The 26,460-nt window shown below is 44.6% G+C and overlaps 1 protein-coding gene across 1 annotated transcript in view; it reads left to right on the top strand.

The window, feature by feature from the left end:
• Positions 1–24,780, top strand: part of ADORA1 (adenosine A1 receptor) — a 75,244-nt gene extending 50,464 nt beyond the window's left edge. Inside the window, exon 2 of the mRNA XM_063144333.1 lies at positions 23,684–24,780. Within this exon, the coding sequence (XP_063000403.1) occupies positions 23,684–24,311 (628 nt within the window). The 3' untranslated portion in view covers positions 24,312–24,780. The remainder of the gene's footprint in view (positions 1–23,683) is intronic.
• The last annotated feature ends 1,680 nt before the right edge of the window (positions 24,781–26,460 follow it).

The following is a 26,460-nucleotide window of genomic DNA, read 5'->3' as shown; positions in this document are numbered from 1 at the left end:
TACTGTAGCAGCAGAATATTATTAGAACAAACAGCTTGAGAGACATCGCAGGATCTGTGCTGGCAGGAAAAGGTAAACCCAAACCCGGCATCGCCAGCTGCTTTAGCTACTGCCTTGCTTCTTCTTCTGCTTGCTGCTTTTGTGCATGTATGTTTTGTCAGGTCAACATGGTGGTTGACCCAGAGGGGGCTAGAATGCTCCTGGGGCAGGGTGTAGGGATAGCCATGGGGAATCTGCCATTTCTCAGCCAAGCCTGCCTCGCAGAGGTCTGGTGTGACCAAAATTCCACTCTCAGGGCCAAATGAGGTGATACGTTAAATGCGTACCTGCACTGAATACATCTGATTATTGTTATTGAAACTGCAACTACGCCCCTATCAGGTCTGTGCCATGTGCGGAGGGGAGGGAGGTAATCTTTTCCACAATTGCTCCCTGGTTCTGATGAAAATCCCCTTTCCCTGATTCAAAGTTACTTTTAGTTCCAAAAGGGAGGCGTCCAATGAAAGTTTTCTTACTGGTGCTAATAGTAGCTTCACGGGGGAGGAGCGTTTAATTGGGACCATATTTGAGAAGGTAAGTGTTAAGCCCCCTCCACATGCAGCCTGGTTCTGATCTTGATTGGGCCTCCCACAGTTGCCCCTCCAAAAGCATATGAAAATCATTGGGCTGAATACTTTAGCCCAGCGCTAACAAGGTCAGACTTCCCCAATCTAATGTCCTCCAGGTGTGTTGGACCCCCAATGTCCATCATTCACAACCAATATTAACCTAAATTAATATCTTAGGTAGCAAGGCATGGAATGACTTTCTTTATAGAAATCTAGGAGGCCCACCAGCCGACATTAACCTAAATTAATATCTTAGGTAGCAAGGCATGGAATGACTTTCGTTATAGAAATCTAGGAGGCCCACCAGCAGCTAGAGCAGATAATAGCAGAGCAAAACACCCTGGAGAGCTCCTTTAGAGTTCTGACTGGTTCTGACAGAAACCCAGAGCGGATTCAGTATCCTACTGACATTGGAGCCACCAGCCTCTACTGATTTGGAGGGCATCCTGTCCGTGTCACTGTGTGATTAGAGCAGAGCTACAATGCTCTGTTGAGCTGTGATAGTACTCAGGAGATCATTTCAATGCCCTAGGCTAAGGGTCTTTCTAGACATTCAGTATAACTGTGTGATCAATCTTCAGTCATTGTTCACTTGTTGTACTGACTCTAGACAACAACCCTCAAGTTAGGCAGGAATTACCTTGCGGGAATATTGCATTTCCCCAGCACTCAATCTGTCATATCGTCATATTATGATACTGAGGGGAAATAGTCCTTTCTTCATTGAGAGCTTAATTGCTGTGTAGAACTGTTCTGGGCACCATACTTCAAGAAGGATGCAGACAAGCTGGAGGGGTTCAGAGGAGGGCAACGAGGGTGATCATAGGTCTGGAAACAAAACACTATGTGGAGAGACTGAAAGAACTAGGTATGTTTAGCCTTGAGAAGAGGGCTGGGGGCATGGTAGCATTCTTCAAGTACTTGAAAGTTTGTCACACAGAGGAGGGCCAAGATCTCTTCTCAAACTAGAGTGCAGGGCATGGAATAATGGGCTCAAGTTGCAGGAAGCCAGACATCACGAAAAACTTCCTTACTGTTAGAACAGTACGACAATGGAACCAATTACCTAGGGAGGTGGTGGGCTCTCCCACACTAGAGGCTTCAAGAGGCAGTTGGACAGCCATCTGTCAGGTATGCTATAAGGTGGATTCCTGCATTGAGCGGGGGTGTGTGGATTTGATGGCCTTATAGGTGCCTTCCAACTCTACTGTTTTATGATTCTTGTTTTTAATTTGGTGTGTGCATTTTGAGGCGTGTGTTTTTTCTAAGTGTTTGGAATATAGGATGTTGCCTTATACTGAATCAGACCACTATTCTATCTAACCCAGTATGGTCAACACTGACTGGCAGTAACTTCCCTGGGTTTCAGGCAGGCGTTTTTCCTCCCCTACCTGGAGATACTGGGGATCAAACCTGGGACCTTCTGGGCCAAAGCAGGTGCTGTACCACTGAGCTATTCACCTTCCCTTATGGCCTTGCTGTTTGTGTACTTTGCAACATGACAGAGCATTCACCTAAAGCTACTTTTAAAAAAACCCATCCCTTCTCCCAACTCTGCCATTTCAGGAATCTTTACTGGTTTAAAAAATCGGAGGGGCAAAAGTGCTGAATTTTTCATCCAGCCTGACCTCTGTCTTTCTGCCCCTACAAAAATTGTATGCCTGTTGCCTCCCAGCAAGGCCCCCATCCCATCCCTGTAAAAACATTATACTGGAGATTGTTCTAAGGGGCTAGGGTGAGTACAGCAATATGAAACAAATCTGGGGTGGGTGGGTTGTTGCCTGGAAATACTTGGTGATGTTGACCTACCGTATTTCTTCGATTGAAAGACACCGATTGTAAGACGCAGACTAATTTCAGTACCACCAACAGGAAAAAAAACCCTAAGACACACCCGCGATTCTAAGACGCACCCCATTTTTAGAGATGCTTATATGGTGGGGAAAGTGTGTCTTTTAATTGAAGAAATAGGGTAGTAGAACAAAGAGATTTGCTTTGCAGTTTGACTGTTTTCCTCCCTAACTCCTGCAGTACTTGACAGCTAGGGAGATACATTGCTGGCCTTGTTGGCACACATTCACTTTTAGCGTCTCATTGCATTTAAAGCAATACCTGAGCTTTCAATCATTGTGCTACATGCACATTGCAACAGTGGGAAAAGAGCCAGGACAAGACCTCTTTCTGACTCTGTATGTGTAGTTCATAGAAAATTGAAATGAGTTGAAGACCATCTAGTTCTTTGCTTTGTGCTGTATCTTCCTGTCCTGCATTCCTAAAGAGGTTAGGGAATCTCAAAAAGCAGTTTTGCAGAGTTAATCCTAGGTGAAGAAGCAGAGGAGCAAACAAGGAGAAACAGGATCAAGATAGGGAGGTGGAGTCCCAAATTATTATTATTATTATTATTATTATTATTATTATTATTATTATTATTATTATTATTTCTTACCTGCCTTTCTCTCTGGATCGATGTGGGGAACAACATTGAATACAAAACTATAAAATACATAAAACTGATTAAAAACATAAATACATTATTAAAATCTCAGAAACTTTTGAGACATTTTAAAATTTGATTGCATAGGCCTGCCAGAAGAGATCCATCTTTATAGCTTTTTTAAATTCAGAAAGACTGTTCAGTTGGCAGATCTCTCCCAGCAGGCCTAGTTTTGGCTGACTGAAGTAGATTCTTCGCAGAGGACTTGAATGTGAGGTGCAGATTGTATGGGAGAAGGCGATCCTGCAGGTAACCTGGACCCAAACCATTTAGGGCTTTAAAGGTAATAACCAACACTTTATACTTTGCCCGGAAACTAATTGGCAGCCAGTGAAGTGATTTTAAAGTTGGTGTAATATGGTCATCCCTAGGTGTACCGGTGACCAACCTGGCTGCCATATTTTGAAGTAGTTGAAGTTTCCAGACTAGGCACAAAGTAGAGTGGATTGCAGAAGTCAAGCCTCGAAGTTACCAGCGCGCGCACTACCATTTTTAGGTCTTCCAACTCTAGGAAGGGGCGCAGCTGGCGTATCAGCCGAAGCTGATAGTAGGCACAAAAGACCAAATTATTCTGGAAAGAAGCATGACAGGTCGGGTGACCATTTACACATCACCGAAAAAAAGAGAAAAGAAGAGGATACAGATTGGTATAAAAAGCGCACATGCTAATTTCTATGTGCCAATGCAAATTCAGAAATAATTCAAACAAAGAGTAGTCGTTGGGTATCATTTAAGTAGAAATACAATATCTTTTACCACCCTAGTGGGAACACTGTTACTAGGTGATGTGTATGCCTGCTCAGTTTGCTGCCCAGTCTGCTGTTGATGGGCAAATTCAGGTTCCTGCTTGCCCTTCATATGGTTCTTTATCTTTAAACTGGTTTTGGACCAAACAGAGGAGACTTCAGAAAAAAGACTGTCCTCTGTAAAGTAAGATACACACACACTCTGCCAGGAACACAGAGCAGGTGAAACCTCAGCAAGCCACTGGAGAACAAGAGTTTGGTGCTCTTAAGTAAGAGGAAGACACCTCTTATTTCTGGTAACTTGGGAATGTTCCCAATTTCACCTGTAGCTTAACTAAATATTATTCCAATAGCATCTGTACATTTTCTTTCTGTTTCCATTTCTTTGCTCACAGATGCTCTGAGTTTCTCTTCCTTTAAAAACACAAGCAAATAAGCTCTTTGTAACACATAATTCAAAACAGCTCAGTGTATTTTACCGATTGGATTTTTTTTTACATCAAACAGGTACATACTTTCCCTGGACGTACCTGCATCATTATGGCTCAAATTGCTTCTGGGATTGGATGATATTTTCTGTCTAAGATTGTTGAATTTTTTAATTTATTCTTAAGATTTGTATCTTGCCCTTCAAACAACTTTCCCAGAACAGCATTGCTAAATACTGTATAGGATTTTGACGGAGCCAAAATACAAGTTATGCTAATGTGTAGCTGAGGATTAGCATTTTTCTTTCTCTAGTGCAAGTCTGCATGATCCCAATTTGGACTGGGACCACTGCACACCAGAAGGAGAGGATTAAAGCTTTCCCCATTTCCTTCTGAAATTCCTGTCCCCTTGTGGGGGCTTTAAAACACACACACACACACACACACGCACGCACGCACACACACACACACACACACACACCACCCCTGCAAGAAAGAATTAGGGGGGGGGGACAAGAGAAAAGTTTAATCCTTCCTATCCAACGCATGGTGATCACAATTTGAATCAGGGCCATGCATACTTACCTAAAGAGCCAGTGTGGTGTAGTGGCTAAAAGTGTTGGACTGGGAGTCAGTAGATCTGGGTTCTAGTCCCCACTTGGCCATGGAAGGCCACTGGGTCACAACCTCTCAGCCCAACCTACCTCACAGGGTTGTTGTTGTGAGGATAAAATGGAGGAGGATTATGTACACCGCCTTGGGTTCCTTGGAGGAAGAAAGGAGGGATATAAATGCAATAATTAATAAATAAAGTAATGAAAAAAGTTAACCTTTAGCTACACACTACCCAAGTAAAATATTTTTTAAAGAGAGACCACAATGCCACCATGTTGCAATGGGCACCTTCAATATCTAAGGAGTAGAGTGGGGAGCAGGATGGCTGCATGAACTGAATCAAGCCTAAACAAATGTGGGTTGTGTGAATTGGTCCCACGCCTCTTTGTCTACAAAGTAGTGAGGAAGAGATCTGACCTGACATTTCCACACTAGCTGCCCTCTTGGTGACTCCTGCAGTCTGTCTCCAGATGTCTGAAGTAGAGCCAGAAATAGCAACCAAGAACCGAGCAGATGCCTGGCCTTGAGATTTGACATCCAGCCTCTTTCCTCACATCTCTCAAAGGAATTTGCAGGCTTGAACCCAACAGGGCCAAAAGGATTCCCCGACTTATTAAATATCTCCGTGCAGTGTTGATGGCTGAGCAGCTGGAGACACAGATTATAAAACAAAGATGTCCTGTAAGTTTCTACTGTGCTTGAGGAAAGAGTCTGCAGCTTCCAGAAAAGGTCTGCTCCAATTCGTGTCCCTTCCTGTTATATACTGAGAGACAGCGCTGTGGTGGAGTAGCTGGATTGCCAGTCTTGTACCTGGCTTTGAATCCCCATCTCCGTTGGAAATCACTGGGCCACTGGGCCAGTCACTCTGCCCAATCGACCTCACAGGGTTGTTGTGCAGATAAAATGGGGACACCCCCCCCCACACACACACACACTGCTGATCCATGCCACTTTGAGTTACTTGAAAGAAAGGATATAAATGAGAGGACTACATGGATGGCACATTGCCCTCAATTATGCACCTGATAGCTTCACCAAGGTGCACTAACTACATAGTCTGGGACAGATCTGTATATCAGATATTGCCAGTTGACATTGACTCCCTGTAAAATCCCAGTACAGATATCCCCAGAAAGACTTGGTATGTACACAGTACAATTACAAACTGGTTTAATTGCCAATTCCCCACCTTGGGGGGTTGTTGGAGGCTTTTACAAGATTGTGGGATTGCTTACAGCATGAAAAAAGAAAAGGTCAGCTTTTCAAAGTTTTAGTAGGTTTTACTTGACTGAAACTTTCGCAGATCCCTCTGAGTCTGTATAGTCTCAGTCTAGAGAAGTGTGGGTTGGTGAGTGCTAGGGCCTTGCTAGACCTACCAGATAATCCGGCTGGGAGTTGGGGTGATGGCGCGCTACAGCTAGCGTGCGCCGTCGCCCTTTTCCACACGTCAACATGCGACGGGGCAAGGGGAAGCCCCGTCGTGTCCGCCATTTCCACCCCCTTAAAGGGCCATGTGCTCAGGAGTGCACCGCCGGAAAGGTAAGTGCTTTTTTTAAAAAATAAAGGGTTCCCCGCTCCCCTAGATTTCCCCCCCACGATGTGTGATCCCCCTGCCCACTCGCTCGCCCATCCTCCCCCCGTCTGCCATGCCCTGTCCCCCATGCCCGTTCTTCTCCCCCCGCCCCGATGCCCATGCCCATGCCCGTTCTGTCCCTGCCCCCATCCGCTATGCCCATGCCTGTGCCCATTCTTCTTTCTCCCCCCTCTCCTGCCGGGTCCAGCCTTTCCCCCGGCCCGTATCTCACCTCCCCGTGATTCCCCCCCCCCAGCCCGATGGGCACAGCGCTCAGTCCGTGGCTTCTTCCGGCTACTCACGAGTAAGTGAGCAGCCAGGAAAGCCATGGAAGTCGCTAGACTTTCCGCAGCCCCGGCCTCAGGCCGGGGCTGCGGAAAAGCCGGGACATAAGCGAATCCGCTTATCCCGGGTTACGGAAGGTCTTAGCCCGGCCTGACCCTGGAATCCCCTGTGCGTCATCTGGATGCACAGGTGGGAGACCAGGCCTCACACTGCGCTAAGACCTCGTCTAGCAATGGCCCTAGTTCCCGATTCCTCCCAGGAAGCACAACACATTGAGGGTACTTCCAGATGCTTTTATTTTGTAGTTGCATGGAATGTTATGGGAGCTCCAAATAGTATCATCGTCCGTTTGTAATTCTTGTTGTTGTTGTTGTTGTTGTTGTTGTTGTTGTTGTTGTTGTTATTAGTAGTAGTAGTAGTAGTAGTAGTATTTTACAAGGTTATATACAACTCCCTGACAGGGCTCCTAACATAGGCCTGCATCAGAGTTTCTCCTAGGTCAAGGGGAGTGGGGAGCCTGGTGGTTAGGTTATCTTTAAGAGGACAGAGCACAATTAATTCACAATGTCTTTCTACAAAACACTTAAAACTACAACTCCGTGTGTGTGTGTGTGTGTGTGTGTGTGTGTGTAAAATATATAACTACTGTACTGTATTGTTTGATATTCAAACAGCACCAAGCAGATACTGAGTGCAGCTATAGGATAGCCTCAGTGAAGATGATGGGTAAAGTAAGCCAGCAAATTCACTTTATTAATTTGGGATAAGTATCCAGTTCTAACCTAAACTTATTTACAAAGTGCTATAATTTTGAGCACTTTGTGGATAATAGCCTTACTTCTGCAGTCCTCTTTGTGAGTCTGTGCTATGTGTCCAGTAGCCTTTTCAGATCAGAAGCAAAGGTAATGAAGGAATAAGGCACAGAAACCAAAATGGAGCAAGATCAAAGAGATTTTGTCAAGGGATTTTCACAGGCAGCGTCACCGTCTTTTATTCTGCTTGTAGAATAATAAATGCAAGAAGCTGCTTTTCCGTTTTGATCTCAACCTTCCACTTTCCTGCCTCATTTTTTTTTAAAAAATAAGTGTGGTATCTTTAAAGCATGCAGAGGAGGCAGGCAAAGGAATCCCCATGTTGAGTCATACCAGTGGTCTACCACCTTGGGTAGCTTCTTGTTGGCCAATTGTGGCCTTGGAGACGTTTCAAGAGATACACAAGCAAGGCCAAGAAAGTGATATCCCTCCACATTTGTGAATCCCCAGGATCTGGAGATCAGAAATACACTGAACCCGAAGGATTTCTGTTTTTCCCTATCGTGGCTAGTAGCCACAATAGGTCCATCATCCATGCAGGAGTGTCAGCAAGGTCTAAAGGCCGGATGTTAGATGCATTAAACCTTCCTTCCACTGTGTGCTTCCTAAAATCCCATCCCAAGGAGGTTTGCACATACAAAAAAGCCTCCACTGATGCCAATAGAGACTCTTTTATTTTGCTAACCTCCTATGGAGCAGGGTGGGCAGATTTCAGGAAGCTATGCAGGGGCTGTAAAGAGCAAGATAAGCTTCAAGATACGCACTGTAGCAAAACATGAAGTTTGGCCTTAGGGTGCCTCCAGACAGACAGCTCCTAGCACTATCAGTCAAAAGGCAGCTGTGCCATCTTTCCCTTCTTAATAAGCTTTTTTGTGCAAAGACGGAAGAATTAGTTAGAAAACACAGGAGGATTATAAATGGAAGATGACGTTGATAAAACTGCACAATAAAAAGCCTCATCTGGAAGCACCCTTAGGGTGTAACCCTATACATGCATAGATAAAAAAAAGTCCTATAAATGCTGGGTATTGTAAAAAAAAAATCTGTCTAAAGAAGCATAGAATTGTGTCCTTAATGTAGCAGGAGATAGCAGACTCAATTGGACTGGGTTCTACTAGGTGTTATATCGATTTCCAAGTTGCACCTAGTGTTGCTGCGACAAAGAGGGAAACAGTGGTTCATAGTCATTTAAGATAATAATTTGGTTTGATCGTTTTTTTAATATCCCCAGAATAACTACAGCAATGGTCCCAGTATAAAGCAAACAGGCGCCTTTTCTTTTCTTTTTTATTTTCTTTTGGAAGCAAAGGATTGTGTCTTTGCCATGCAGACACCATACGATTTGATAATTTAATTACTTATAGCAATAGCCACATAGCTTGTAGAACCAGATGGCAAGACACAATGACATTTGGAACAGGGAGAGTCAATGGCCTCACCCAACCCTCACCCAGCTCCCAAGTTTGATCTAATTCCTTTTGGAAACCATTTTAGCAGCCGTCACCATGCCCTCCCTGCTTAAGTATGCTATAGGTTTAATTTAAAAGATGTTTTAAAGTACCCCTAACTATTTAGAGGGTGAAGAATTTCACTTGTTCATTCTCCACAGCACTCACAATTTGATCAATGTCTTTATAGTACCCCCTCAGGCAAGAGGCATAAGTTTTTACAAGTTGTTAAAGCTTTTATTTGCTGCTTTTTCCAGCTCTATTGGCTTTTGATGCTGTTTTTAGAACTGGCTTTTATTTCTACAAAGTGATGGATTTCACATATTTGCTGCCAGCCACTGAATTTTGGAGGAAGAGGATTATAAATATTTGAATAAATAATAATATTCTTACCAAGGAAGAGAAAGAGAGAATCCACTACCCCTAAGTTATTTTCATTGGCAATCTCATCCTGAAACTGCAGATACCTGGTTTTAACTCCACTGATTAATTGCAGGAAGTGAGTCCTTGCGGGTGCAATACTATGCACCAGCAGCCCCCTAATGAGGTCTGTGCCACTCCTGCTGCCCATATAACCCAGAAAAAAGTAAAATGATTTTTTAAAATGATGATGATGATGATGTGTCTGGAGCACTATAGAGTGCGGAAAAAGTCAAATCAAGCACCTTTTGCAAGCTAGATGGGACCTTTTGGGTGCTCTGTAGTGTTTTGAATGTCATTTTTGTTTGGTAAAAACAAATCTATCTATCTATCTATCTATCTATCTATCTATCTATCTATCTATCTATCTATCTATCTGGGTTGCCCATAGAGGGATGGGTCTGTGGAGGAGAGGAATTGCCCCCCAGACCTCCTGAAGTGGCCTTCCCCTGCTATCCACACTTACCTGGGAACACAATGGGACATATTTCTAAGAGGGCATATGTTGAATTGCACTGAAAATTCAATTGTAGCCCCTGTACGAGAATTTACCTGTCTGTACATGCATGCGTTGAGAAGGCATCAAGAGAGCAACTATGGTGCAGTCTAGAATTTGGAGCATGAGAAACTGATTGAAAGTTTCCATCCTCAAGAACAATATGTGATGCTGGGAAGATTTATACAGTACAGGTATATCTTCTTAAACTTTGTGGTTTCCTGAGAACCCAGATCAGTTGACAGTTTGACTAGCCTGCTTGATATTTTGCGAAAGAAAGAGCAGAGCAGAGCTTCTGTCTACAATTTTCTTCTCCTACCTGCAATATTCAGCAGCTAATGGCACAATCCTATAAATAAATGGGTTGGAGGGAGAAGCACCAAAAGTGTGTGCAAAAGGAGAGAGACGCTGGCTCTGAAAAAGTTATTTTAAAAAACTTCACAAATAGCCCAACATTTCAGATGGTGTCAATCCTTCAGGGGCTGTATTTAACACAGAATGTATATGTGTATTAGTACTTAATTACAAACTAATGAATATGCATAACCAAATACAACAGGGACAATGCCATTACATAAGTGTTGTTAGAGCATTATGATATTTATCTCTATAGGATATTGACATAAAGACCTAAAAGAAACCATCTAATGCATTGAAGAAATTTATATCGAGACAAGTCTAGCTTTCAAAAGCAGTTTTTTTAAAAAATTAATCTTTTCAAAAAACTCCATTTTAATTTTTGAACTTTTAAACGAAGTTTGTAACTAGGAAATACCTTATATTTTTTGACATTCTAACTATCACCATATTTTAAACTGAAGAACCACCTTAAAACCACCTTTGGAGAAATGGCAGATTTCCTTTTTAGAACATTGGACTTGCATTAAATTTCTTTTGGGTTAGGGTTAGGGTTAGGGTTTTGGTTCTCATGCTTTTGGTTCATGTTACAAAAGAAATTGGTCCCACCACCATCACAGGCACGCCTGGTGGGAATGCAGGAGAGGGCCTTTTCAGTGGCTACCATGGGGCTGTGGAACTCCCTTCCCAGGTAAGCTAGACTGGCTCCCTCCACGGTGTGCTTCTGGAGGCAGGCTAAAACTTTTTTGTTCTGGCAGGCCTTTGGTCTGGACCTCTGCTTATGCTTCACTTATGCATTGGATTTTTAAAAATTGTTATTTATATTTTAAATGTTTAAATGTTTTAATATTGTAGCATGTTTAATTATATTTTTAATTTTTGTATATCTTTATATGTTTTAACTGTACATGTTTTAATTTGTAAAGCTGCCTTGAGTCCCAATATTGGGGAAAAGGTGGGATGATTAATAATAATAATAATAATAATAATAATAATAATATCTTTTATTTGTCCTGAACCTCCCACGAATCAGCTTCATGGGATGACCCTGGGTTCTAGTATTTTGAGAGAGGGAGAAAAATCTCTCCCTATTCACATTCTCCACACCATGCATAATTTTGTACACCTCTATCAGATCTCCCCCTAGCCTCCTTACAACAGCTAAACAATCCCAGTTGTTGTAGCCTTGCCTCATGGGGGAGATGCTCCAGCCCCTTAATCATTTTAGTTTCTCTTTTCTGCACTTTTTCCAGCTTTATATTATCCTTTTTTAGGTGTGGTGACCAGAACTGTACACACCACAGATTTGTATAAAGGCAGTATGATTTGTTTTACTCTCAGTTCCTTTTCTTATAATGCCTGTCATGGAGTTTGCCTTCTTTACAGCAGTTGCAGACTGGGTTGTCATTTTCATTGAGCTGTCCACCATAACCCCAAGATCTCTTTCTTGTTCAGTCTCAGCAGGCAGGGAAGGGAGATCTGTGTGTATGTATATGTAGCCCCTGCCCCCACCCCCACCAGATGACACCGAATGTAAGCCTCAGGACCAAATGGGTTGCGCACCCAGATCTATGGGATATCCACAGCACAGAAATAGATTCCTGCTGCCTAACTCTTAGGGAAGCAGCAACACAAAACTGTCTAGGAGAGAGAGGGGGAAGAGAGAGAGTTGGAGCACAAGAAGATTTATACCTACTAATAGCTTGGCATCAGGAGGGAAGCAAACTGTGTTGTGAGTGCAGTCAGGAGACTCGGCTTGATGCAACTTCAAAGGCTCTTAGGGATGCAATTGTCGTGGAGAGGCAGCCTGCTCAGTTAGCAAGTGTACGTCTCGTGCGACGTCTGATCTTCAAAAGCTCCATGGCAACGGCTCCACGGAGGTTTGCTGGAATAAATTCTCCCTTTCTCACTTGCAAGGGTAACATTGCTTCTCGATTTGACAGTGTCAAAAATCCAGCTTCACTTCTTCCTAACCGTAACCTTTTAAGGAGGTCTCCACGTTGGAAAGTGAACTTATATGTATATGTGTGTGTTTCTGTTTGCAACGGGCAGGGTGTTGTGTGACTTCTTGTTTTATTATAAGGCAACTATTTTGGCTATCCTGATGGTTAATATAATTATTGCCATTAGGAATATTTCACATTCTGTGGCATCAGACAAAGCGGCCTTCAGAAAAAAGAAAAAAGGGGGTGGGGAAGCTTATGCCACAATAAATGTGTTTAGGGAGGAATCCTAGCTTTGGCTGAAGGCCGACTGAGATGGGGGTGGGAATTTGTCATTGATGGAGACAAACTCTGTCAGTGGAGCAGCATGTCTGCTGTGGAGGCCCTCAATATGACCACAGAAAGCTTTTTACTTGTTGATTTTAGTGGCTTTTTAATCGTATTGTTGAGTTAGGTTTTAATTGTATTATTATTATTATTATTATTATTATTATTATTATTATTATTTAGAATATTTATATACCGCTCCCCATTGAAACATTTTGGAGCAGTGTACAAGGTAAAATGAAAATAAAAACAGAATAAAACAGTTAAAACAAAATTTAAAAGAAGCAATAACAGTAATCCAAGGCTGCATGTTAAAGAAAGGCTTCTTGGAATAAAGATGTTTTCAGGAGGCGCCGAAAGGAGTACAAGGTTGGCGCCTGCCTGACTTCCAGAGGCAGGGAGTTCCACAGGAGGGGTGCCACCACGCTGAAGGCTCTTCCCCTGGTGGATTCCAATCGGAGGATGGATCTATGTGGAACCACCAGGAGCAGACCCTCGAATGACCTCAGTGACTGGGCAGGTTGGTAAGGGCGAAGGCGCTCTCTCAGGTATCCTGGTCCCAAGTTGTTTAGGGCTTTGTACACAAGTACAAGAACCTTAAACCTGGCCCGGTAGCGAATAGGCAGCCAGTGCAGTTCCCTCAGCAGAGGAGTTACATGCTGGAAAGGGGCAGCTCCAGACAACAGCCGAGCTGCAGCATTCTGCACTAGCTCCAGCTTCCGGAGCAGCTTCAAGGGCAGCCCCACATAGAGCGTGTTGCAGTAATCCAATCTTGAGGTTACCAATGCCTGTACCACCGTGGTCAAGCTGTCGTCATCCCTCAAAGAAACCTATTGCTGCTAGTGGCAGTGGCAGTGAATCCTCTGGATCCAATGGCCCTTCAACATGCTCCCAAATCAGGCTCAAAATCTACACCAGCCTTCAATTGGCAAAGGCATTTTTTCTGCCATAGACTTATATAGCAGTTAATTTTGAAAATGAAACAAAACTGGATCACTGGAACACAACTAGAACACTACTACCTCCCAGCCTGGCCACTGTGAGCTGGCAGTGGTCTGCGTGTGGTGATGGCTCCAGGATAGATATCCCTACCTCACCGGTTCCCGGTACATAGGATTGCTTTGCCCATCTTAAATTTGCCACAGGACTCTTTGCCGTGATTTCCATTAAGCCACTGAGAAAAGCGTTACTTCCTGTATCTCCATCCCTCATGCCAGTCCGGGGTTATTTTCCTTATTACTTTTTTATGAGGCATTGATTCTGTTTCCTAATCGTTTAAGAAATGTTCTTCCTTATTCATGAAGACAAATGCAGTGATGTACTTCTGCAGCCAGGCTGTCTGTGGTCTGTGGTCATCCCCCGTGGTGTGTCTCTGCAGCCTGGATGTGTAGTGCAAAAAGCTGAAGGGTTACGTCTGTGGGGCAGAGACCAATGTGGCATGAAAGCACACAGCACCGAAATCGAGCGCTGAAATCAATGGGCTTAAGTGCACCTGAGGCTGTGTTGGATTGTGGACCATCTTTGTTGATGTTTTATCTTCTCTGCTGTATGGCAGGGAACACCCCCACCCCACCCTCCTGTTCAAGAATGTCTCCACCTAACAGGCTTTCATTCACCAGAGAAAACATCCTTGCCAGGTTGCAGGACACATCAGAGATCAGCCCACTACCTGCTGTCAAATGATTGACTTCATGAATGAGACCAGTGTTAATATCCTCTCACAACTCTTTCCTGCAAATGGAACATCAATATTGTTCCTTATGCATACGTCAGAAGTGGCAACCTGCATCTCTCGGTCAATTTCATGCGGCCCTATTTCAAAAGTCCTCTGCATGCAACCATTTGGACCTCTGGCAAGTTCAGGCCTCTGGTGATCCATCTGTTCCTTAGCAGCTCACTGGCTAAGAAGGAAGAGCGAGGAGGAGGAGGAGGAGGAGGAGGAGGAGGAGGAGGAGGAGGAGGAGGAGGAGGAGGAGGAGGAGGAGGAGGAGGTGGGAGAAGGACATGGAAGAAAGAAAAAAGGGACTCACCTTTTTATCTATGGACTTGCCCACCACTAACTTCAACCAGAATATGGCCTGTGACTGAAAAAAGTTTGCCTGCCCTCAAAAATTGAGTGCAACAGTCCCAGCTCCTGGGGATGCTGGAATTGTGTGTGCTGTTCTGTGTTTGCCCTAGTGCCTCCCTATTGCAGCATTGCTGCTAGCTGCTGCTTCCTCCCAACTGATGCTTGAGAAGATTTCATTGTCCTTAGGCTGTCCTCCCACCCTCAGAGGACAGAAAATGGACTTTGAGTGCTGCCCACCCATCACCCCTACATTCCAGTTGCTATATGTGCAGCACAGTTCATGTCTTTATGGATGAGAGCAGAGAATAGTAATTAGGAAGAGTATTGAACATGATATGTTCAATGAGTATTGAACATGATATGACAGAGGCACCGGCTCCCGTAGTGTGCACATTTGTCTCTTTTGTCTTACTGTCACCGCTAGTCAAATACATTGCAAACACTTGCAAAATCTATTTACCAAACAGAGGTGAAAGTGAGATTAATGGACATACCATAGGCAATAATGTCTCCTTCACGCAACCTTCAGCTCTATCCTGCCCTCTCCCCACCTCAACATATAATCATCTGTCTCCAGCCTTTTGTCACACTTTCTAGAGGGGCAGGAAATCAACTCCGCACTGATGCGGACTTAAATAATACTGTTGATCTTCAAACAATTATTTATTTATTTATTTATTTATTTATTTATTACATTTTTATATCACCCAATAGCCGAAGCTCTCTGGGCGGTTCACAAAAATTAAAACCAAAATAAAACAACCAACAGGTTAAAAGCACAAATACAAAATACAGTATAAAAAGCACAACCAGGATAATATGTAACTTATCCCTAAGATCACCCTTTGTAGCAAAGGATGTGAAAACAGGCCATGATCAGACATGATCTACAGTTTGGGGTGAACAGTGAGGGGCATTGTTTCCTGATGACATCAAAATTATTCATGGCCAAACAGAAGGGAAAGAGCTAGAAAAGGACCTTTCCAAACTGGATGAATGGATAAGATGGCAAATGCGGTTCAAGGTAAGTAAGCATAAAGTAGGGCAGAGTGTGGGGCAAAAATAATTCCTAACTTCACATACAGTATATGCTGGGGGTTGAGCTGGAGGTGACTGACCAGGAAAGGGATTTTTGGATTATGGTGGAGACTGAGATATTAATGAAAGCATCTACCCAATGTGCAGGTGCTGTGAAAAAGGTAAATCCCATGCTGGGGTTAATTACAGATCTATGGTGCAACCATACTTGTGATACTACATTGAGTTTTGGCCTCCACATATTAAAAAGGATATTGTATAGCTGGAAAAGGTGAAGCAAATGGCATCCAAAATGATCTGGGGTGGGTGGGGTGGAGCAACTCCTCTAAGAGGAAAGAGTGCAATGTTTAATTAATCTGGGGGCCTTTTAGTTTAGAAACAAGGCAAGTAAAAGGAAACATGATAGAACAGAAATGGGGATCATGTGACCCTCCAGATGCTGTTGGACTGCAACTCTCAACATCCCTCATCACTGGCTCTACTGACTAGGGCTGGTGGTAGTTCCAGTCCATCAGTATTTGGAGGGCCACACATTCCCTGCCCCTGTGATAGAGGGTTATAAAATTATGTATATCACAGAGAAAATGGATAGAGAGACAAGTTTCTCTCATAATATGTCACATCTCCTTCTTCTGAGGATCCACATTATCCAAAGGAGGACTCAGATTCAGATAGCTCAAGGGTCACCCCACTTCAGGAGGAGCCCTAGCTACCCCCTTCTATACTATTCCAGCACGAGGACATAGTTCTCCCATCTGAGGAGCATGGGACTGCAGAAACATCTGTCAGTCTTCTGCAGTTGACTGTAGGCCTTTGCTGGGACAACAGTTCCTTATGGGAGAATACGCCAGCCGGCACTTATTGCAGAGTGCTGTCCAAGGTCCTGATGTGACTCCTGCCTTGCCTGATATGACCCAGAGCAGACAGTGAATGCTGTGTTCCAGTCCGCTTCCCTTGGGCCCCATGCCTAGTCAGGGCATAATACTAGAACCCGGGGTCATCCAATAAAGCCGAATGGTGGGAGATTCAGAACAAACAAAAGGAAGTATTTCTTCATGCCGCACAAGAGCACTATTCAGGAATTTGGGAACAGTGTTGATTAAACATGTGAGGAGGGGAGCACATTAGCCAGCAACCCTCAGTTGACCCCCTCTACAAGTGGAAGTTGACTATCTGAAGGGGAGATCTTCTTCTGTCCATGGAGGCTCTCCATGCTATTTTAAATGTTGAATTTCCAATGTTTGAAATTGCATGGGGAGTCTCCATGGGTAAAGGAAGCTCTCCCCTTCAGAAAAACACTTTCAATGTATAAAGGGCAATGAAAATGGTGATTCAGGGGCTGGGGTAGTGTTCTCCCCCTCCTGTCATGTTGAATCAGCATAGTTCTTGAATGCCTGAATAGGGCTAAAGTCAAACTGTGGAATTCGCTACCATAAAATGTGGTGGTGGCCATCAACTTGGCTGGTTTTAAAAGGAGATTGAGGGCCTTGCTAGACCTACTGGGTGTTCCATGGTTGAGGAGGGGTGAAAGCGGGTTTCCCTGTATAGGTGTGATGCCTCGTGGTCCACACGTTGTGTAGGTTATCCTGGTATTGGAGGGGGGTGGTTGCGGGAGTTCGCTCCGGTTGTGGTGCTGTCGGGTCGAGCATGGGATGCGCAGCTACACTGGCCTGATTTTTTGGGTGGGGGTGTTTTGTCCGCTGCACGATTTGTGCAAGTGCGAAAGAGCGCAATCCGCAGTGGTTGGCAGCGGCGGCGGTGGCAGCTGAAGTGCTGCTGCTGCTTTTGCTGCATTCCCCCCCCCCCGGGCTGGGCACAGGGGAGCCAGTTGGCATTGGGGGATGACTCACAGGGGGTGTGGCCAGTGGTGGCAGGAGGATGGGAAAGAGTGGCATTGTTGAGCGGCAACATTGACAAGGCAGAGATGCTGTCAGTTGCTTTCGGAGGTGATGACAGATGTATTGTGATCTGAGGATAGTCGTCTGCATGTGCACTCTGCGCCTACATCTCACATCTGGCCTCTGAGTTTTTCCGGCGATGACCGGCCCTGCGCCCTTCCCCCCAATCCCATGGAGCCAACCTCCATTATGGTTCCTCACACGCTGGTACTCTGTCCGCATGCCCTTGGTTTTAGTGCGACACTCTTCTGCGGTTCGTTTATGGCCTCTCTTGCCCATCTCCCGTGCCACTTGTTGGAACACATTAAAGTTGCTTTGGCTAGCCCTCAGCTGCTCTTGTATCCTCTGTTCTCCCCAAATGTCCAACAGATCTAGAATCTCCTGGTGGCGCCAAGTGACCCCCCCTCCCTTTCGGACCCATGCCTGATACCTGCACACGGGCCAAGCAGAAAGAAGGGGGGCTCGTCAGTTTCCGCACCAGCGGAGGTGCGAAACCGGCGTCAGCAGCCTGCCACCGTCACTCTGACTCCCCCCAACAAATGCAGTCAGAAGGATAGGGGAGTGTATTGACACAGTGCAAAGGGGCCCCAGGGCACGTGCCCACCCCCTGGGCTGATGCTTCCCTGACCTTCCGCCTGCTGCCGCGTGGCTGCTGGAAGATGGCCGCCCACCCTCGCCTGTTGCCCCCTTACACCCAGCTGCCATGTACCCACACCAATAGGCACACAGCCCTGCCTGCCTCTACCGTGCCCATCATTCCCCACTCACCTTTACATCATCCACGCAGCCTAAACCACGGTACCTGCGGTACCTGCGGCTGCCCACCGCAACAGGCCACCAACTTCCCATTACAGTTGGATGCCCGCCTTCCCGAAAAGTTACCCACACAGAGGTAACAAGCTGCACGTATCCCACACATCCACAACACCCCAACAACAACTCACCAGACAGTTTTTCGGTCGTCCGTTTGTGCGCAAAGCAGACCCGTTTAGTAAAAAAAAAAAAGGCGCCGCGCTGCTGCCACAGCTGCACATGGGGCACAAATGGAGGATGAGGTTTGGCCGAAACTGCTGGCCACTCCCCTTAGCGCGCCTTCTTCCTGATCAGTGCTGACCTCACTGGAAACTGCGCTGACCTCATTTCGTCCCACACCTCCGCAGCCCGTATCAAAATAAGTGCGCGCCAACAGGAAAAAGCGGGCTTAAAGCCGTTTCATAAAACATGGCACAACAGAGGTTTCACCACAGGATGAACACAGATCCTGGTGAACATCATGTGGACCTGTAAGGACGCTGCCGGTATGTAACATGCGCTACAGCCCCGTCTAGCAACGGCCTGAGTCATGGATTATAAAGCTATCAATGGCTACTAGTCATAATGGCTTTATACGGCCTCCAGCCTCAAATGTAGTATGCTTCTGAATACCAGTCAGTTGGGAACAAAAATGGGAGAGGGTGATTGATCGCCTTCGTGTCCTGGGTGTGGGCTTTTCATGTGTATGGAAAACAAGGCCGGATCTACACTACTGCTTTAAAGCGCTTTATAACAGTTTTGACAACTGTATATGTAGTGTGTCCTGGCCCCCAACAGTTGTCAATACTGTTATAAAGTGCTTTAAAGCACTTTAAAGCAGTAGTGTAGATCCTGCTCAGGATGCTAGATTCGATAGGCCAGCAGGTTTTTTATGTTCTTATGCTATGCCAGATCCTACACAATATGTTTACTTCAAACTAATCAAGCTGGTATTACTACCACCTTGTTTCCAGATTTTCTGTTAATAATGCAAATTAAAATCACCGCTCTGCTGATAATCAGAGAAAGAATCTGAAAGAATCCACCGATTACACCTCTTGTTAAACACTCTGTTGTTAGTGGAATCCCTGTTATTAAAATACTGTGTAGCAGTAATCTTGAATGTGAACTGTTAAGTTGCATGTAATTTTTGTTCCATGTCTGAGTCACTTAAGAGAGTTCTCTGAACTGTAGTCATCTAGGCAGAGGAGAGCTAGGGTGGCCACTTTTGCATCACACAAAAAAAGATACAAATTCGCATAAAAATTGCATATGCTATTTTTATTTATAGACACAGATTTTTAAAATAATTGCTGTAATTTAAATAGAAATACAATACATCTCTCATAGGGGGAAGACCGTGACCAGGTGACGTGTGCCTATTCAGTTTGCTGTCCAGTTGCTAAGCTAAACCCAAAAAAGGGAGAATAATTTCAGGATGCAATGTTAATGAGACAATACAGACTAAAATAATTTTCAATTAGAAGAGCACATTGCAAACACATAAACAATAACACAGTTTCAATATTACACATAAAAAGTGCATAGGGCACATTGCAAGTAAGGCCTGTGCATATATTTAATTAGATAAAGCAGTTAAAATATTACATGCTCACTTGTAACAATGTCTGCAGAAATTATTTACAACAGATTGTTTTGCTATAAACACTGTGACTGGATGTGGTGTGCTGAAGGCTATGTCTTTTATACGGTTAGACCATCTTTTTCTTTGAGTTTCTTACAGTTGTTACCATGACAGGGCAATTCACTCATATCATTGGTCTTCTCATCTATCTATCTATCTATCTATCTATCTATCTATCTATCTATCTATCCATCTAATCTCATCTCTATATTATTGCAGCCCCCAGAAGAAGGCCTAAGAAAAAGCAAGAGACTGTAATGCATTGGGCTTTTCACCAATACATTCTTTTATAGCATCCAGAGACTCTTCTCCTTTTTGTGTTCATCTTGGATGCTCACCCGCCTTGCACCCCAGTTGCTAACCTAAACTGTTAATAGGACACCTCTTCTTTTGGCTCATTACCTTAAATCTAATCTTGGATTGAACCGCTCTTCAAACAGAGAACTGTTCTCTGTAAACTAGGACACAAGTGGCTTTCTGCACATGTGGGCATTCACTGCTTTGGGCCTGGCACTTTACAAAATGAAAATTCCTTTGGCTTGCCCTTCACTTGCAGGCATTAGAGTTGATTAATCTTTCATAAAGAACTTTTAACTGAAGGGGGGTGGTGGTTGGCTGATTGCTTTGCTCTGCCAGGGCTCTTGTCAATGGAACTGTGACTGCTTCACTATGAGATCATCTTTTACCTCAGCGGGATAAATTAGAGTTCCTCTTGTATAAGCAATGTCCAAGAGTGCCTCAGAGTAATGGCTCTTTGTCACCCTATTATGGCTGCATTAGATTTACCAGAACATTGCATTGTGGGAACTCAATTTTCTGAGAAAACGATATGGCACAAATTTAATTGCAAGGCCTTCATCTATCTCTGAACAGGAGTGGGCAAGGGGGAGGGGGTGGGTGGGGGAATGGGAGAATACTATTCTTTCACAGTCCCTGGCTCCTTGCGTATTGTTTGTATTTGTGCCTGGTAACAAACGTTTCCTCTGAGGTGAGTGTAAAAACTACGTGTAAGGTTCAGCAGGGAGTTTGCGTCCATGTTTGTTTCGCCCCCTTTCTGCCAGCATGTGGCTTAGGTCACTTCTATGAGTCATCTGGAGCAATTTGGTCTGCCAGCAACTTTAGGCAGTGCACCTATTCCCTACTTGTGGCACCCTGTTGTTTCAGTTGCACAGCCTGATCTCTGGGGGGTTGGTGGATGTATACCGTTGGATTTGGAATTGGCAGGGGAGGCTGGCAGCTCCAATGTCAGTAGGGCAGTGAATCTGCTCCAAGTTTCAGTCAGAACACTGAAGGAGCTAGATAGCTCCTTTAGTGTTCTGACTGAAACCTGGAGCGGATTCACCACCACACTGACATCGGAGCCACCAGCCTTCACTGTGAATTGGACTAGATGGTTCTGGTCCCTTCCAGTGTATTTGATTCTCTGATATGCTTGCTTCCCTGCCTGCTTGTCCTGACTACAATCCAGTTCATTCTTGTAGAGATTCCACCAAGCCAGGCTAGTATCAAGAGATTGGGAGGTCAGGCTGCTTTTGTTCTTGCCCCCCCTCTCTGTGTGTGTGTGTGTGTGTGTGTGTGTCTGTGTCTGTGTCTGTGTCTGTGTGTGTGTGTGTGTTTTCCCCAAGTCTAGGATACAGATTTCATTGCATGTAGTGCCTTACCTCTTCTGACATTTGCAGGATGGGGAACGAAGAATTCCCCGCCCCTCCAGTCCTGCCATTTGCCCAATTATCCAAAATTCAGAATATCTGTAGTTTTACAGCTATGGGTACATTTCATGGCCCGCCCTTGCTTTGAGGATTTACACGAAGAGGGCCAATTCTAATATTGGCAATTAGAATCGGAAGTAGGCGGGTGGGGTGTTTTTGTATGTGATATAATATTGTTCTGTTTGGGTCTAGACCCAACTTTTCTTTTGGGTCTCTATTAAAACTATTTTTTAATTCCTTAAAAATTAAGTTAAAAACAACAATAGTATGGTTGGTTTTTTTTGGTTTTTTTTAAAAAAGTAAAATAAAGATTGGAATGTAAACAAATAATAACCAACCATCCATTGAAGAGTAGCAAGGTATGCTAACGTGTAAGCCAATGGTGTTTATTCAAATGTACTCAGGCAGGGAAAATTCTGTGCAGTTTTTTTTGGGGAAAGGCCATGCCTGTAGAGTGACTGTATTGTTTTCTTTAATGAAGAGCATTCGAGCTGAAGGAATGTATGTACAAATACTGGCAATGCCGCCAAATATTTTAATTGTTAAGTAGAAGTTCAGAGAATATTAGGAGGTTTGCTTTGATAGCTTTGCTTTTATACAAATTATCATTCATAATACTTTGGCTTTTTAAAAATTACTTTTTACTTATTAAAATTACCTTTTGAAAACCTGACTGCGGCCTTAGCTAGACCGGGCAAAATCCTGGGGCAAAAACCGGGATCATCCCTGTACGTCCACATGATTCACAGGGGATCCTGGGATCAGGGAGGGATCATCCCTCCCTTGCCCCAGGATCTCGCCCTCCCTTTTGGGCCCACTTTTTCCTTGGTCTTGGGCTGAGCCCGAGACCGCAGAACGTGTGGCCCATTGCCGCAGTTTGACCCGGCTCCGCGCGGGGTGCAACATTCCTCAGGAGCGCTGCGCCCATTGGGGGTAGGGTGGTGGAAGTGGGGAAATTAAAGTGTTTTTTTTTTTAAAAAAGCAACTACCTTTGCACATGACCGTTCGTGCGCTCCTCTTTCTTTAAAAATAAAAAATGGCGGGCGTGATGCCTCTTTTCCTGAGGTCATTGTGCCTCACATGTAAATGGAGGAGGGATCTCGTGTTAATCGCAATGCGAGATCTTCCCTCTTCCGTCGCGGACTATCAGGTAGGTCTAGCTAAGGCCTATGTAGCCAGACTCTTGCTGACAGTTTGCTGTAGGGAGAAAAATGTGCTGGATTTTCTAATGAAGGGATTTTGTTTCCTCTGCATTTCTTGTTCTGCAGGACTTTCCATAGCAATTTCCTAATCAGAGCACTTCACAGAGCAATCTTTACATCAGTCCTGTAGGGTAGTCCACTCATATTAGCCCCATGTTGCAGATGAGCACCTGAAAGAGAGCAGCTTGCCTTAGAATATTCATGGTTCAGCCAAGATTCAGACTGGTGGGTCTGTAATACATTCAAAATCGTGGATGTACTACATCCATTGGAGGCTGATGGCTTCCAACTCAGTGGGGCAATAAATCCACTCCAAGTTTCATTCAGAGCCAGTCAGAACTCTAAGTCTCGGCTAGCTCCTTAAGAGTTCTGACTGGTTCCAACTGAGGCCCAGAGCAGATTCACCACCCCGTGGTCATCAGAACCACCAACCGGAGCAGAGTAAGCTGCCTCTCAGGTGGTCAGCCTAATTGTCCATCTTGCCCAGTATTTGCATTCTGGTTGGCAACAGCTTAACAGGGGCCAGCAAAGAAGCCTCTTCCCAGTCTCGTAGAGACTCCACCAAGCCAGGCTAGTATCAAGGCATTGGGAGGTCAGGCTACCTGACTCATTGTTGTTTGGCAACTGAAGGATTGAAGCTAGGAGGTTCTGCATGCATCGTATGTACACTGCCACGAAGACATACTGCCTCCCCAAATGTTGTGAGCACTGAACTGCGATGCAAACCTGACCTGCTGCCTGTAAGACCTCAGGGTGTGTTTTGTGCCTTCTTCCCACAGGTACAAGAGCGTGGTGACTCCCAAACGTGCTGGGGTGGCCATTGCTTGCTGCTGGCTGGTCTCCTTCCTGGTGGGGCTGACCCCGATGTTTGGCTGGAACAACCTGAAGGAGGTCCAAGAGGCGAACTCCAATCAGTCAGACCTGACCATCAGTTGCCAGTTTGAACACGTCATCAGCATGGAGTATATGGTCTATTTCAACTTCTTTGTGTGGGTCTTGCCTCCGTTGCTCCTCATGTTTGTCATCTACCTGGAGGTCTTCAAGATCATCCGAAGGCAGCTGAACAAAAAAGTTGCATCCAGTGCAACAGATCCGGAGAGATATTATGGGAAGGAGCTGCACATCGCCAAATCCCTCGCCCTGGTTCTCTTCCTCTTTGCCGTGAGCTGGCTGCCTCTGCACACCCGTAACTGTGTCAGCTTTTTCTGCCCCTCGTGCAAAACCCCCAGCATCCTCACCTATATTGCTATATTTCTGACACATGGGAACTCAGCTATGAACCCCATCGTTTATGCGTTCAGGATTAAAAAATTCAGGACCACATTCCTGCAAATCTGGAACCAGTATTTTTACTGCAAAGGGGACAAGAACATGAACAATATTGATAACACTGATATTGCCATCTAGGAGTTAACCAGTGTCGGGCTGGCCCGCAGCCTTCAAGCCACCCGGGATGGCTTATAAACATCATTTTCATTGGCCAAATGGCCAAAGTGGCTTTATCACCATTGTATGCAATGCCAAGAGCCAATCAAGGGCATTATTTATTATTACTACTAGCAATACTCATTGTACCATTTGGTATTCTAGGACATGTTCTTCCCGCCACTGTTCCACCCCACCCCCCTGTTTAAGGTGACATATATTTACACATTTAAAGGGGAATTATACCAACTGGAAACTGTGGCATATCTTTCATTCCAATAAACAAGAAACACTTCTCTGTAGTTTTATTCGTGGGAAGTAGCTTTTCAGCTATGGAGCTTTGAAGGATGTAGGCTGTTCAGATGACACAAGAGGATCAGAAGGAAAGAGGAATGTGAAACTTGTGATAGGTGGCTATAAAGCCAGGGTTGCAATTTAGTTATTAGTTTTGCCAATGGTCTGATTTTCTAGGAGAGAGATAGAAGGAGCAATTTATGTACTGATTTCTGCAGCAAGCCAGGTACCAGCTACCACTAAAGCAGCCACTTACACATCACCAAAAAGGAACATAAGAATATAAGAACATAAGAAGAGCCATTCTGGATCAGACCGAAGGTCCATCTAATCCAGCACTATGTTGGCCAGGAACCAACAAAGCAGGGCATGGTGCAACAGCATCCTACCACACATGTTCCCCAGCAACTGGTGCACACAGGCTTACTTCCTCAGATACTGGAGATAGTGCATAGCCATCAGGGCTAGTAGCCATTGATAACTTTATCCAACCTTCTTTTAAAGCCATCCAAATTGGTGGCCATCACTACATCTTGTAGCAGCAAATTCCATATTTTAACTATGTGCTGTGTGAAGAAGTACTTCCTTTTATTTGTCCTGAATCTCCCACCAATCAGCTTTATGGGATGACCCCATGTTCTAGTACTATGGGAGAAGGAGAAAAATATCTCCCTATTCACATTCTCCACAACGTGCATAATTTTGTATACTTCTATCATGTCTCCCTGTAGCCTCCTTTTTTCCCAAGCTAATGCATCATAAAAAAGAGGACAAAAGAGGGCACAGATTTGCATAAGACTGCTAATTTATGTGTATAGATGCACATTTAGAAATAACTACTGTAATTTAAATGTAAATACAATACATCTCACCCTAGTTGCAAAGGTTGTAACCAGGTGACCCATGTATCCCATTTGCTGTCCAGGTGCTGCTAAATGTTGATGGGAAACTTCACAGCCCTTGGTGTCCCTTCCTATGATACTTTATCTCAGACTGTGAACCATTCAATTAGAACAGGGGTGGGCAACAGGTGGCCCTCCAGATGTTTTCAATTACAACTCCCATCAGCCCTAGCCAGCACAGGCAATGATGAAGCATGATGGAAGTTGTAGTCCAAAACTTCTGGAAGGCCTCAGTTACCACCCCCTCTCTGAACTAGAGGAAGCATTCAAATAGAGGACTTTCCTCTGTAAAGCAGGACATATGGCCACCCTAGGCCAAGTCAATTTTTGTCAGGTACCACTAACTACTAGGTACCTAATGTGTTTGCATTGTGCTGTAAATCTTCATTCCTCCTTCTCCCAGTTATTCCACAGTAGAATTAGGTTTAATTTCACCCTCTCTCCTTAATGGGTGCAATCACCCAGTACAAACTACAGCAAACAGGATTTGCACATGCCAAACTCAAGACATTTCAGAACCTAGGTAGAAAATCCAAATGGTGCCCCCGCCCCTCAGCATGGCAGTAAAAATACAATAATACATTAAATCACTAACCATTTACTGTCCTTTAATGTGTTCAAAATCTGCCACCTAAGAGCCCTGCCGTTAAAGTCTTATTCACCATGGTTAAAGCCATGGTTTAAGGTGTCTTCTGAACACAGCCTGGCTTTCTGGCTTAACCCCTGTGGTTAAAGCCGTGGTTTAAGGTGTCTTCTGAATGGGGCCAGAGAGAGGCAGCCACCTCAGGGGATGGCAGATGCTACAGTGCAGAGAGCAGAGGCAAGGTGTTGAAGGACAAAGCTGTGTAAGCCATGCAACTTGCCCTGTACCCCATAAGCTAGCCTGCTGCCCTCAGGTATGCTGGCCCATTGCCACTGTTGAAGTGAGTTCCAAC

Source organism: Elgaria multicarinata, chromosome 1 (genome assembly GCF_023053635.1).
Source record: "Elgaria multicarinata webbii isolate HBS135686 ecotype San Diego chromosome 1, rElgMul1.1.pri, whole genome shotgun sequence".
Classification (NCBI taxonomy): domain Eukaryota; kingdom Metazoa; phylum Chordata; class Lepidosauria; order Squamata; family Anguidae; genus Elgaria; species Elgaria multicarinata.
This window is presented reverse-complemented; position numbering and strand designations above follow the sequence as displayed.